General features: G+C 59.1%; 2 protein-coding genes across 2 annotated transcripts; both read left to right on the top strand.

Annotated features, from left to right (window-relative positions):
• Window positions 1–3,672: 3,672 nt before the first annotated feature.
• Window positions 3,673–6,735, top strand: IL11 (interleukin 11; the record flags this gene model as incomplete). Its single annotated transcript, XM_081031323.1, has 5 exons — window positions 3,673–3,694; window positions 5,067–5,239; window positions 5,396–5,482; window positions 5,607–5,768; window positions 6,565–6,735. The coding sequence occupies 5 exons, from the start codon at window positions 3,673–3,675 to the stop codon at window positions 6,733–6,735; spliced, it is 615 nt and encodes a 204-aa protein (XP_080887449.1).
• Window positions 6,736–9,052: 2,317 nt separating this feature from the next.
• On the top strand, window positions 9,053–13,578 carry GARIN5B (golgi associated RAB2 interactor family member 5B; the record flags this gene model as incomplete). Its single annotated transcript, XM_081031559.1, has 8 exons — window positions 9,053–9,202; window positions 9,372–9,526; window positions 9,606–9,864; window positions 10,107–10,131; window positions 10,326–10,390; window positions 10,471–10,574; window positions 10,777–10,873; window positions 11,740–13,578. The coding sequence occupies 8 exons, from the start codon at window positions 9,053–9,055 to the stop codon at window positions 13,576–13,578; spliced, it is 2,694 nt and encodes an 897-aa protein (XP_080887685.1).
• Between the last annotated feature and the right edge of the window lie 367 nt (window positions 13,579–13,945).

The following is a 13,945-nucleotide window of genomic DNA, read 5'->3' as shown; positions in this document are numbered from 1 at the left end:
TAGGGAGACTTTCCTGCAACCAGGGAATTTAGGAGGGCAAGGAGAAAATGGGTGGAGGTCGGGCACTTGCTCAGGAGTCCCCGGTCTCAACAGCACTCCAGGCCTCCCAATGGGGAATGGCCACGCCTGAGGGCTTCAGAGGTAAAGCTGACTCATGGGCACGGAGACCCTTCACCTGCCTAGACCTCAGTTTCCCCACCCAAAAATGGGTAAAGGGGTTCAACTGGAGATCATCAAACTCCTGCTTGGTCTTCTCCAGTAGTGGGGCTGGAGGCTGACTTGGGCTGGGTTGTGAGGTACTTCCCAGTTCACCCCATGTGACCCTCCACTCAACTTTTCAACACAGTGAGGAGGGGGCTCAGCTCTCCTGGGGTGGCAAGTCTTTGTGTCCAGACTCCTGAGTCTGAGGCAGGAGGGGGCCAGGGACCAGGTCCGAGAGCCAATGTCCAGCAGTCCAGACCCCATTTCTCAGGAAGCCTTGTGAGGCTGACTCCATCCTGCCATCTGTAAACATCCTTGTGGGAGCTGAGTGGGCCCTGGACAGCCTCCGTCAGAGATGACACAGGTCAGAGGGGGCTCGGCAGGGGGCCGGGGGTGGGGGTCAGTGGGGGTTATGGGGCTGAGTCCGAGCAGCTGCTGACCATTTCCTGTGTCAACATCATCTGGACCTACTTCCAATTCCCCAGATTCCTCAGGGATCAAGAAGGGGGTGGGGGGCGGGGCTGCCAGGCCCTGGACCGCGGCTTGGGACTGGGGGGGCCCCGCCGTCATGGCCCTCACCGCTAATGACAGGTTTGGGCTGCCTCTGCGGCCCGCCTGCCCCGTCACCCCCCAGAGGCCAGACAGGACCCCCCAGGGACAGACAGACGGACACACACACACACACACACACACACACACACAGCCTTGGACCTGCTGACCTCACACCAGCCAGCCCCACCTTGCCCAGGGGCCAGCACATGAGCAAAAGCCCCAGGCTCCCTCCTCACGTCCCTGTGACATCTCCCCACCTTGTCTGTGTCTGCTCCTTAGCCTCAGGCACGGTGTCCCCCCCCCACCCCATCTTTGTCTCTCAGCCTCTGAGATTATCTCAGTATCTCTAGATTTCCTTGTTTTTGCATCTCTGTCTTCCTCACCTAGGGTCTTTGCTCAGTCTCTATTTCTGCTTGTTGGTGTCATCTTCTGTCATTGTTTGGAACTCCCCAATCCTGCCACTCATCCTCTTTACCTCTCTTTCTGCTTCTTGCCCTCCTTTCCACAGAAGTAGCCCAAGTGTCCCCACCCTGGGGAAGACCCAGGAGTCCTGAGCAATTCCCCTGCCCCATTCTGCACCCACTCTTCTCCCCCAGTTTCCTGTGGCCACCTGGTGGAAGATAACCCCATAGCTCCAGAATGAGGGCTGAGGCATATGGGGGTCTAGCCTTAGCACAGGACCAGCCCCAGACTCCTGTCCCCAACAGAGCATGCCCCAGATGGCCATACATTTGTCTCTACTTTTCTGGAAACTAGGGTTTAGGGCCTGGACTCCTGACACCTGGGTCTAAGGGAGGAGGGGGCTGGGGCCCTGGACTCCTAGGTCTGAGGGAGGAGACACCTGGGTCTGAGGGAGAAGGGGGTCTGGGGGCTTGACTCCTGAGTTTGAGAGAGGAGGAAGTTGAGGGGCTTGTACTCCTGGGTCTGAAGGAGGAGGGGCTGGGGGCCTGGACTCCTGGTCTGAGGGAGGAGGGGCTGGGACTGGACTCCTGGGTTTAAGGGACTGGGGGACCTAGGCCTGGCACCCCAGGGTTCCCTGTAGGTGGAAGGGACTGCCATGACCAGATCCCTATTGTTGCTCTCAGGCTGGCCGGAGGCCCAGTCCCCATCACCTCAGGCCAGTCCATCCTCCAGGCCAGTGGCCTGAGTCACCTTGGCTGGCCCCGCCGGCCTGGGGGGGGGCTACGTCAGTTCTCCCCTCACTGACGCAGCCTTGGGCCCCCCACACTGACTCAGCCGGAAACAGGCCCCCCAAGGGGCGGAGACCCAGTGGTCAGAGTGGGTCCCAGTGGGAGCAGGAGCTGGGAAGGGCCCCTGGGGGGCCTGGAAAGGGTGGCCATGACAGACCAAGAGAGAGCTTGCTTACCTGAGGCGATGAGGTCATGTCCTACTGTGGGGGGGGGCTGTGACTTCACCTCCCTGGGGAACCTCAGTAGTCACCCCCCCAGTGGTGGGGGATGATGACTCCAGCTGCCATTCATCCCGAGAGCCCCCCTGCCAACTCAACACAGTTTGGGGCCAGGAGGGGAGTCTGCAAGGAGACCTTTGGAAGAGCTTGTCACCTTTTGTCTTCTCACTCCCATCACATCTTTCTCTGCCACCTTTATCCTGGGGAAGGGGTGTGCTTCTGGCAACCTGGGTTCCTATCTCAGTCCCTCACTGGCTCTGGTGTGAACCCTGGAGCCACCTCTGCCCAATATACCTGGTGCTCACTGCCTGTGTGACTGTGTCTCCCTCTCCTGCTCCAAGGCCTCTTCATGTGTCCATCTCTGCACAGTGTCCTCCCTGCTCTGTCCATCTCCAACTCCCCACTGAGCCATTCTCTCTGTGTTTCCATCACCCTCACCTCTATCTCAGTCTCTCCCACGTCCTTTTCTCTTTGTGTCCTTCCCTGGGTGTGTTATTAAAAATCAACAAGAACACCAACCAATAGCATCTATTGAGAGCTGACTGTGTGCTTTACATGAGTGAACTCACTTTGTCCACACTGAGGCATTTGGGGGTGGAGTGGGTACTCAAAAGTTATTCCCATTTCACTAGCAGGAAACTGAGGTGCCTAGGTAGAGCCACATGCCCAAAGTCCCACTTCTACTGGGTGTCTGACGTCTTCTTGTTCAGTCCCCTGTCTCTGTCTCTGGTTCTGTCTCACCTTCATGTGCCCACCTGTCTCCTGGAGAAAGGCTCTCCCTCATGTCCCCATTGCTGACTCCTGACACCTCCATCTCTGCAAGTATCTCTCTCCCTATCTCTGTGTCTTGGGCCACTCCATCTTTGCCACACTTCCTTGGTGTCTCTGTTTTCTCTGTGTCTCTTCTGCCGCCTGCCTCCCCTCTCTCTGAGACTCCCAGTCTCTGTCCCTCTTCCTCCTGGGGTCCCTCCAAATCTCTCCACTGCCTTCGTCTCTCTTATTGCTGAGTCCAGAACCTCATCTGACACCCTGGTCCTCTCTGCTCCTGCAGCAGATTTCCTGGTGTCTCCATCTCTCTGTGGATGTCTCTCTCTCCCTCCCTCCCTCCTTCTCACACTCTCCATCTCTGGGCTGGTGACCCCATCTGTCTGAGTGTCTCTTGTCTCCTTGCCTGGATCTCAGTTTCTCCCTTTCTCTCTGCCCCTTGGAGTCGCTTCCCCTCAAACCTCCTTTTACCCAGGCCCGCCCCAATGCCCCATCAACCCCCCCCCATCTCTCTGCCCATCCTGGTCCAGCCGACCCCCCACCCGCAGCTGGGGGGCCCCAGCTCTTGAGCCGTGTGTGTCTGCCGCCGGCGGCCGGGGAGGAGGTGGAGGGAGGGGACGCCAATGACCTCACCAGCCCCTCTCCGACCACCCCCCCTTTCCCTTTTCAACTTTTCCAACTTTTCGTTCCGTGCCCTCCTCCGAGCGAGGCGGTGTGAGCCCTGCGAGGCAGCCTGCTCCGTCTGAATGGAAAAGGCAGGCAGGGAGGGTGAGTCAGGATGTGTCAGGCCGCCCTCCCCTGCCGCCTGCCCCCCGCCCGCCCCGGCCCCCTATATAACCCCCCAGGCGACACACTCCCTCACTGCCGCGGCCCTGGCTGCTCACCGCACATGCCTCCCCTCCCCAGGCCGAGGCCCAGCTGACCCCTGGGGCTCCCCGGCAGCGGACAGGGAAGGGTTAAAGGCTCCCTGCCCCCTGCCCTGGGGAACCCCTACCCTGTGGGGACATGAACTGTAAGTTGGTTCAAGTTAATGGGGTGGGGGAGACAGGGAGGGAGGGAGGGACCGTAGGCGGGGAGGGTCTGGAGCAGACACCGGAATTGGACAGAGGCAGGAGCGAGAGTGAGCGATGGGGAGCCAGACGCGGAGAGGAGAGTCGGGGAAAGCAGGAGGCCTGGAGCCCAGACGGGCAGAGGGAGCGATGAAGAGACAGTCGGAGACGCGGAGACACCAATAAATGGAGACCCCCAGACAGAGACAGAGAGACAACTGCTGGGAGGTGACCCCAAAGGTCCTGGGACCCGCCAGGGAGTCAGTGGGGACCGAGAGAAACACATACCCAGGGACCTCGACAGAGAGGCTGTGCGAGGGAAACTGAGGTAGAGAGCCCAAGAAGGTGAGAGCCAGGGGGAGGCGAGAGACAGAGAGAGACAGACAGACGTGGATGCAGACAGAAACGGGGGAGTCAGACGGATGCGGACGGACCGACGGACAGCGGCGGGAGCGGCCCGGGGGGCGGGCTGGGGGTGTGCTGCGGGAGCGGGGCGGCCCGGGGGCCTTGATTGGCTGCGGGCAGCGGGGGGCGGGACCCGGGGGGATGGGCTGCCCGGGCGGCCTCGGCGTTGGCCCCAGCGCAGCGCCGGCGGGTCAGGCTCTCCCGCCCAGGTGTGCCGGGGCGTCCGGCACGGTGGCAGGCCTCCTCGGCTCAACCCGGGAGGGGTCTCCTGGGGAGGGGCCAGGGCCTCGGGGTCTCCGGCCGGGGCTTCCTCCCTTGCTCTCAGCCCGGCCCGGGCTCCCGGGGCCCGGGGAGGGGGCAGGTTCTGGCCTGTGCCTCCCCCTCATGCCCCGCCCCGGGGCCCAGATTCCGGCGTCCGGGGGCGGACGGGAGACGCCCGGCCCGTCTACCCGCCCGGGGCCGCGTCTGCTCCGACGGGCGGGGCAGCCAGAGCTGGAGAGGGGAGCCCGCCCCGCCGGCGACCTGCCCTGGGCGCTCTGCCCTGGGACGCAAGACCCCCAACCCTCCTCGCTGGAACCCACGGGTTCAGGCTCCGTCCACCCTCGGACTCACGGGTCCAGGCGTCCAGTGCCTCGTCCCTCGGAGCCACCAGTCCCGCCTGAGCCCTCCGCCTTCTCTGCCCCCAGGTGTTGGCTGCCTGGTCCTGATCGCTCTGAGCCTGTGGCCAGATAGAGCTGCTGCCCCAGGGCCACCTCCTGGCCCCCCAAGGGCCTCCGCAGACCCTCGGGCTGAGCTGGACAGCGCCATCCTCCTGACGCGCTCCCTCCTGGCTGACACTCGGCAGCTGGCCGCACAACTGGTAGGGGAAACTGGAGGGGATGGGCGGGAGCCGGGACCGGGAGTGATGGACTGGGTATCTGGGCTACCTGCGTGGCAGAGAGGGGGAGGCAGGAATTTGAGGCTTGTGTTGGGGCGTGTATGGACCACGCAGAACCTCATAGCTTCTTTCCCCCAGAGAGACAAATTCCCAGCCGACGGGGACCACAACCTGGATTCCCTGCCCACCTTGGCCATGAGTGCAGGGGCACTGGGAGCCCTGCAGGTAAGAGCAGGGGAGATGGATGGGGGTGAAGGTGGGAGCTGGGCAGTGGTGGGGGTCTGGGGGGTTTGGGGCCAGAGTGGGTATGTGCCAGGTGATCCTGAAGCCCCTCATGCCCTGTCCCCAGCTCCCAAGTGTGCTGACACGGCTGCGGGCAGACCTGTTTTCCTACCTGAGGCACGTGCAGTGGCTGCGCCGGGTGGGAGGCCCCTCCTTGAGGACCCTGGAGCCTGAGCTGGGAGGCCTGCAGGCCCGGCTGGACCGACTGCTACGCCGGCTGCAGCTCCTGGTACGATGCCCCTGCTCCAAGACCCTCACTCTGTGTCCCTAAGATCGTGTTGCCCTGAGACCCTGAGGCCCCAGATGCCAAAATCCTGCCTGGAAACTCTTAACTCTCACCCCAAAACTCAGAGACCACATGGTCTTGTGACTCCGAGACACCTGTTCTGAAGCCCTAAGACTCAGTAGTCCAAACCATCACCCTCAATGTGGAGATCCTGGCCCCAACATAACCACATTCCAGACCCCAAACCCTGGAAACTCTGGACCTCCAGACCCTGAGATGCCCAGACCCTAAAATGCCAGACCCTGACCCAAACAAAGCCAGCCTAGAGTCCCTGGATCCACAAGTCCCAGGCCTCAATAGCCTAGACCCTGAGGTCTGAAACTAGAAGACCCCAGGCTCTGAGCCCTTGAGACCCCAAGACTCTGAAACCCCTGGACCTTATCCCGAAGACCCTGACCTCAAGTTCCAGCTCCCAGTTCTGAGACCCCACATTGGAGACCCTAGCCCTTACCCAGGGCCAGGACCCCAGTCCTGACCCCACAGACCTCGCCCTTCGGCCCCTGGACTTGGCCCTGGAACCCCAGCCTTAAGACCCCCACCTTGTGGCCCCAGCCTCCATTTTCTGAACCCAACATCCTGAAGAACTCCCTCCCCAGACACCCCACCCCACAGGCCAGAGACACTCTGGAAATATGCAGCCTGGACCACCCAACCTGATTCAGTAGAGGCTCCAAACACCCCTTCCTGGGCCCCCGCTGTACCCCTGGCCTGTCGCTAGCCCTCTGTCTTCTCCCAACAGATGTCCCGCCTGGCACTGCCCCAGGCACCCCCAGAACCGCCGGCGCCCCCCCTGGCCCCTCCAGCCTCAGCCTGGGGAGGCATCCGGGCGGCCCACGCCATCCTTGGGGGGTTGCACCTAACGCTGGACTGGGCCGTTCGGGGCTTGCTGCTGCTCAAGACTCGGCTGTGACCCGCAACCCAGAGCCACCAGCGTCCTTCACTGCCAGACCTTATTTATTTATTTATTTCGGGACTGGGGGCGTGGCAGCCAGAGGACACCCCCCCCATTATTTTCCCCTAGTTAGAGATGGTCCCTCCAGGAGACCTGGGCTGGGGCATCTGTGCCTTATTTATACTTATTTATTTCAGGGGGTGGGTGGGAGGCAGGTGGACTCATGGGCCCCCAGGGGGAGAGAAATGGGGTCTTGGATTCTTGGATCTCTAAGAAGTCTGGCCACAGTTTCTCCCTGGCCCCCACTCCTCTGTGCCTGAGCGGGAGCATGTATTATTTATTAAACAATTACTTTTTGTGTTGGGGTGGGGAAGGAGAGGGAAAGGAGGCCTGGGTTTTGGTACAAAAATGTAAGAAACCTTTGTGAGATGGAAAAGGGGGTATTAAATTTGTTGTACACATCCACTTAGAGGAGGTTTCTCTGAGGGCTAAGGGCTGGAGGCTGGATGCTGGGGCTGCTGGTACAGGGAATAGGAGGGACCCTGACTGGACATGACCATGGAGAGGAGGAGATCGGTTGGTGCCGCAGGGACTGTGAGCCCTGAAGGGCAGGCTCTGAGCTTCACCTGGTACCCAGCCCTTCGTAGGCACTCAATAAATATTTAATGGAAGGTTCCAGAAGGTCACCCTGTGACCGACTGTACTTGTTCAAGACACAACTGCAAGCTGAAGTTTGTTCATGATGGCAGCGTTCACAACAGCAAATCGAAAACAACCTAGATGTCCAACAGTGGGGGAGGTCAAATAAATTGTAGCCCACTCATGTGATGGAACACTGGTGACCAGCCATCAAGAGGGATGCTACAGAGGCCTCTTCAGACACAGAGCAGGCTGCAAACCAGGATGTGATCCCCACTTTGTGTTTCTCTTTCTCTATATATACGGATTTTTTAAAAAATCCTAGAAGAAAATACCCCAAAATGTTGACTATGGCCACCTCCAGGTAGAAGGCAGGGCTTGGGATTCTGGGTGATTTTTATTTTTTGTGCTTGTATCTTCCAGAATTTCTACAATGACCATGTATTTTGCAAGACACATTTAAAAAAATAATAAACACTATTTTTAGAATTACAGAATCTAGTCCCCTCTCAAGAAATAAACTTTCAGGGGTGGCCGCATGGCTCAGTTGGTTAGAGCGCGAGCTCTGAACAGCAGGGTTGCCAGTTCAGTTCCCACACGGGCCAGTGAGCTGTGCCCTCCACAACTCGATTGAAGACAATGAGCTGCCACTGAGCCCCCAAAGGGGTGGCCATGTGGCTCAGTTGGTTAGAGTGTGAGCTCTTAACAACAAGGTTGCTGGTTCAATTCCCATCCATGGGATGGTGGGCTGTGACCCCTGCAACTAAAGATTGAAAACGGCAACTGGACTTGGAGCTGAGCTGCGCCCTCCACAACTATATTGAAGGACAATGATTTGGAGCTGAGAGGCCCTGGAAAAACACACTGTTCCCCAATATTCCCCAAAAAAATTTAAAAGAAGGAAGGAAGGCAGGAAGGAAGGAAAGAAGAAAAGAAAAAAGGAAGAAAGGAAAGAACCTTCAGAAGGGGACAAGAAGGACCACACATACATTGAGTGCCTACTCTGGGCCGTGCCCTAAGTGTGGGATTTTACTTACATGAGTCCATGGATCCTTCAATATACTCCATTTTACTGGTGAAGGAAACTGAGGCTGGTGGGGTACCTGTTGTTCAGAGGTCACAGAGCTAAGGAGAGAAAGTTGTGATTCTGCCAAAGATCTGTCTGGCTCATCACAAAGGTATAACTCAATATACAGCAACTGTGGTCACAGACACAAACACATTTGATCTGGGGAAACTGAGGCTCCATGGGGGTGTGGGTCTTACTCGAGGTCTAGAGAAGGGTCAGTGACAACTGGGAGCTGTATTCCCACCTCTCCTTATAAGAGTCAGAAACCGGTTGGTTAACCATCCATTTGCAACATCCCAGACAGACCCTCAGGGACCTTCTGTTGTCACCAGTTTCAGTCCGGGCGTGGGGGCTTCTGGTTTACCTCCCACCCACAACCCTCAAGAGTCCAGGCCACATCCCCATGGGAGAAGGAAGCCCATGGCCTCCAGGAGAGTTCCCAGGAAGAGTGCTGCCTGTGTCTGATGAGGTCACAAAGCCCCCCACCAGAGGCTCCTCCCCCAGGCCAGGCAGGGCCAGGCCAAGCCCTGGGGAAACTCCACCCTCTGGTATCACTGAGCTCTGGGCCAGGGCCGGTGGGTTGGGGGATGTTGGGTCCCTGACTCCGTGCCCCTTTCTGCAGCTGCCATGAACCGGCTTTGGAACATCAGGCGCCTAAATCCACTGCCAGGTCCCCCAAAATGGGTCCCCACTCTAGGCAAGCTGCAGAAGACGCTGCAGAAGGGCGAGTACCTGCCCCTCCGCCCGCTGCCCATGTTCGAGAGTAACTTTGTCCAGGTCCCCAGCTCCCTGCGTCCTGAGGGTGGAGAGGGACAGAGCGAATGACACCCCCTGGGCTGGGGGATTTGGGGCAGCTGGGGGCTCAGGGGGTGAGGGGCTCAGACTGGGGGTTCTGCAGGAGCATTACAGAAAGGAGTGGTCCCAGCCCCTCTTCTTGGCCCCACAGGTGACCAATCAAGGGGCCCCCGTGTATGTGCACCACAAAACCAACCATCTGACTATGGGTGTGGCAGCCTCCCTGCCAGGCCTGGTGCTGCCAGACCTCCTGCTGATCGCTCAGCCCCCTGAGGGCAGGGACTGCTCCAATCTTGTCCTCACCAGGTACCTCCACTCCCCCAGCCCCCGTGCCCCCAGCTCCATCTCCTGCTCTACCTCCTCCATCTCCTGCCTGCCCCCCCAGGATGATCCCGCTGGACCTGGTCCACCTGTATGTCCACAACCTGTCTGCCTGGCGCCTGAAGCTGCGCCTGATCACAGGCCGTTACTACTACCTGGAGCTGGACGCCCCTGCTGGCGAGGTTGTCTTCTTGTTTGACCGCTGGGTCCGGCTCATCAACCTGCTCCAGGAGCCGGCCACCACCTGGGCCCCCAGGACCCTGCACAGCCCCCCCACAGACCTGGCCCTAGTGGCACCTCCTGCCTCCACCTGGCGCCTCCAGGTGGGCCATGACCTCACAGACCCCAGGGGGTGTTTATGATTCGAGGTTCAAATGGGAGCCAGGACCAAAAGCCTGAAGACCAGGGTCCCCAGGAATGAGGCAGGGAAGGAGAAGTTGGGGGCTTGAACTCCCAGGTGTGAGGGAGGAGAGGCTGGGGGCCTGGAGTCTTAGGCTGGGTAGTCGTGGAGATGTGGAAGCCAGGAAGGGGTCGTCTCTCCTGACTGAGCCCTCCCTGTTCGCAGGACCCGTCCCATACCAGACGTTCAGGTGAGCAGCTTTGGCAACCACTGGGCTTGCTGCATCTCAGCTTCTCCACTAGGACAAGGCTCCTCCAGTGGGCGTGGGCACTCTCCTTCCTCTGCCCCCATGTGTCTTAGCTCCCCAGGAGTCTCCTCTCAGCCTCTTCCTAAGTCCTCCCCAGCATTAGGGACCCTGGCTCAGGTCTTTCCCTCTCTTCCTAGACATGACTGTTGATCCCACCTTTCCTTACAAGATGCTGACATCTCAGAAACAGAGGAAGGCAAAGGTGAGTAGATCCCGGGAGGCTGGTGGGTGAAGGGCTGAGGGGCTGCACCTTCTGATAGCTCTCCCTTGTCCCTCTGCCAGACCCTCAAGCACAGATTTAAGTCCCAGGCCGTGGGCGACTCCCTGCCTCTCATCTGGTCACAGCTGGAGCATGCTGACACTAGAAAGAAACCCACAGAAAAAAAGTAGGTTTGGAGCTTTGTCGCTAGTGGGGGCAAAAGAAGAATGGGGACAACACCGAAGTCTTACCATACTGTGCCTATAGGTCCCACCCCGACCGCTGCCTTCACAGCTGTCAGACCAAAATCCAAGTTCCTGGTGAGTACACCCCTCCCTCTGCCTCCATGAACAGACTACAAAACTCTGGCCCTTCCCCTGAGGGCTCAGACTGCTTTTTTCCCTCCCAGAGAAGCCCAGCATCACCATCCGGACCATCTTTAGCATCATTTCCAGCACCATCAACCAAATGCCATCCTCTTCCAAGGCAGCTATACACTAGGGGCTAGGAACCCAACTATTAGATCTGAGGGAGGAGTGGCAGGGGCCTGGATTCCCAGGTCTGAGGGAGGAGGGGCTGGGGGTCTGGGCTCCTGGGTCTGAGGGAGGAGGGACCTGGACTCCTGGGTCTGAGGGGGGAGGGGCCGGGGGGCCTGGGCTCCTGGGTCTGAGGGAGGAGGGACCTGGACTCCTGGGTCTGAGGGGGGAGGGGCCGGGGGGCCTGGGCTCCTGGGTCTGAGGGAGGAGGGACCTGGACTCCTGGGTCTGAGGGGGGAGGGGCCGGGGGGCCTGGGCTCCTGGGTCTGAGGGAGGAGGGACCTGGGCTCCTGGGTCTGAGGGAGGAGGGACCTGGGCTCCTGGGTCTGAAGGAGGAAGTGCTGGGGGCCTGGGCTCCTGGGTCTGAGGGAGGAGGGGCTGGGGGCCTGGACTCCTGGGTCTGAGGGAGGAGGGACCTGGACTCCTGGGTCTGAGGGAGGAGGGACCTGGGCTCCTGGGTCTGAGGGAGGAAGGGCTGGGGGCCTGGGCTCCTGGGTCTGAGGGAGGAGGGACCTGGACTCCTGGGTCTGAGGGAGGAGGGACCTGGGCTCCTGGGTTTGAGGGAGGAAGGGCTGGGGGCCTGGGCTCCTGGGTCTGAGGGAGGAGGTACCTGGACTCCTGGGTCTGAGGGAGGAGGGGCTGGGGGCCTGGGCTCCTGGGTCTGAGGGAGGAGGGACCTGGGCTCCTGGGTCTGAGGGAGGAGGAGCCGGGGGGCCTGGGCTCCTGGGTCTGAGGGAGGAGGCATGGGGGCCTGGTCTACATCTGAGAGGCTTCCCTGACCCTGATCATCTTTCTCTCACCTCCCTCCACCTGCAGGATTGCCCATGTGAATCTGACAGAGCAGTGGTCCTAGGTGGCTTAATTGAGACCCCTTCACAATGTATCTCAGAGGACAGCCGTATTTCCTTGCTGGGCTCCTTCAATCACTTCGATACGTACCTGTCACAACAGGACATGGAAGACCTGATAGATCCCAAATCTAGCACCTTGTCCTCCAGCTCCCTGAACCAGGCCACCTGCTCTTCCAACTTCAACCTGCCTGGCTCCTACTCTTCCATCCCCAGGCACAACAAAAAGGACAGACCCCTGGGCTCTGTGCAGAGGCTGCGGCCTCCACTCTCTCAGAAAACCCCCTCCATTCCTGCCACCCCTGGGAAGGCTCCATTCATCCTTGACCAGGCCCAGAAGGTCTCTGCTGTATGTGCTCCATCCCAGAAGGACCCAGCTGGACCTATTGCTCCCCAGAAGACCCCAATTGTAGCTTCTGTTCCTCAGAAAGCCCCTGCCATACCTGGCCCATCTCAGAAGGACCTACCTGTATCAGCTATTTCCCACAAGGCCTCAACTGTACCTGCCCCATCTCAGAAGGTCGCTGCTATACCTGGGCCATCCCAGAAGACCCCACGTGTACTGGCTATTCCCCAGAAGGCCCCAGCAATACCTGCCCCTTCTCAGAAGGCCCCACCTGCACTTGCTCTTCCCCCAAAGGCCGTGTCCACCCCTACCCCAAACCAGAAATTTCTGTCCCTACCTACCCCATACCAGAAGACTCCAACCTCACCCACCCAATACCAGATGACATTGGACCCTGCCAATTTTGGCTTGTTGTCCATGGGAAGTCCTGGTGGGGATGTGCTTGAGAAAAGTCAGCTTGAAGGGAAGTCAGAGTCGGTGGGCCTAATGGGCACCCAGGAGAAAAAGGTCAGGGAGATGAGGGCCCAGAAAATATCCCTGGAGTTTCCTTTCACCACCACCAAGGAGGCGAAGGAGGTTGCAATCAGCAAAGCCCGGGAGATCACCCTGGATGGCTTAAAGGGCAAGAGTAAGTTGGAGGACAACGTCCAAAGAATGAAGGAGGAGAAATCTGGGGACAGGCCTGACTTCAAGTCTAAGGAGGTGGGGCAGCAGAAGAAATGGGTCGAGACCCAGGAGCTGGCTATGGGGGGAGCTTCGCAGGAGTACAGCAGGCCCTTTTCCGTGGAGGGGCTCACCTTCGCCAAGTTGATGATCATGGCCAACTCCAAGCAGCCGCCCTTGAGACCAGAACTTGTCAGTCTGCCCTCCTGGTTCCTGACCCCTCTGGGGTCTGCCACGTCAAGGATGGGCACAGAACCCCTCAGACCCAGCCAGGTGTTGGAGAGGTCACCGGTGGTGGTCAGGGAGCAGCCCTGGTTGGGCCCCTGGGCAAAGGGGAGCACGAGTCTGTGTGTGAAAGAGACCTCGCATCCATGGGCACAGGTAGAGGTGGAGGAGCTGCCCTCAGACCAGAGGGGGCCTTCCAAAGTGCCCCCCCACTACCAGTGTGTCCCCAGCAGACCAAAGATGGACGGAGCCTCTCAGATCCCTATCCCTTTACCTGCAACAGGGTGGGAGGATGTAATCCAGTCACCCGTCTTGCTGACTCCCATCTCAAAGGTGGAGGCCAGGGTGTCCCAAAAGCCCAAGAGAGAAACTCAAGAGACTGTGGGGATGCTGGGCCAGCGTCCCCTGGCCACGACAGGGTCATCCTTGGAGACTCTCAAGCCCAAGCTCTTGGAAATTGAGAGTATGAGGGACATGGCCAACAACGTAGAAAAGACAAAGAAGGAACTGGGTGTCTTCGTGCCTTCGCGCAGGTACTTAGGGAGACAGTACCTCTGGAGTTATCAGCAATGAGGTGATGTGGTGGAGATGAAGACCTGGATGGGGCAGGCTTCAGGGAGCAAGAACACAGAATCACTGTGCTGCAACCCTTGAAAACACGGTGCTGAGTGAAAGGAGCCAGACACAAATGGTTACACAGTGTATGATTCCATTTGTAGGAAATGTCCCAAACAGGCAAATCCATAGACACAGAAAGCAAGTTAGTGGTTGCCAAGAGCTGGGAGGGATGGGGGAATGGGCAGTGACTGCTGAAACAGTAGGGGGTATCCTTTTAGGGTGACGAAAATGTTCTGGAACGCGATAGAGGTGGTGGTTGCACAACATTGTGAATGTAATTAGTGCTGCTGAATTGTATATTTTAAAATGGTTACAATGGTAA

This window comes from Rhinolophus hipposideros (genome assembly GCF_964194185.1).
Source record: "Rhinolophus hipposideros genome assembly, chromosome: 21".
In the NCBI taxonomy this organism is placed as follows: domain Eukaryota; kingdom Metazoa; phylum Chordata; class Mammalia; order Chiroptera; family Rhinolophidae; genus Rhinolophus; species Rhinolophus hipposideros.
The sequence above is the reverse complement of the archived record's forward strand: the minus strand, read 5'-3'. Positions and strand labels throughout refer to the sequence as shown.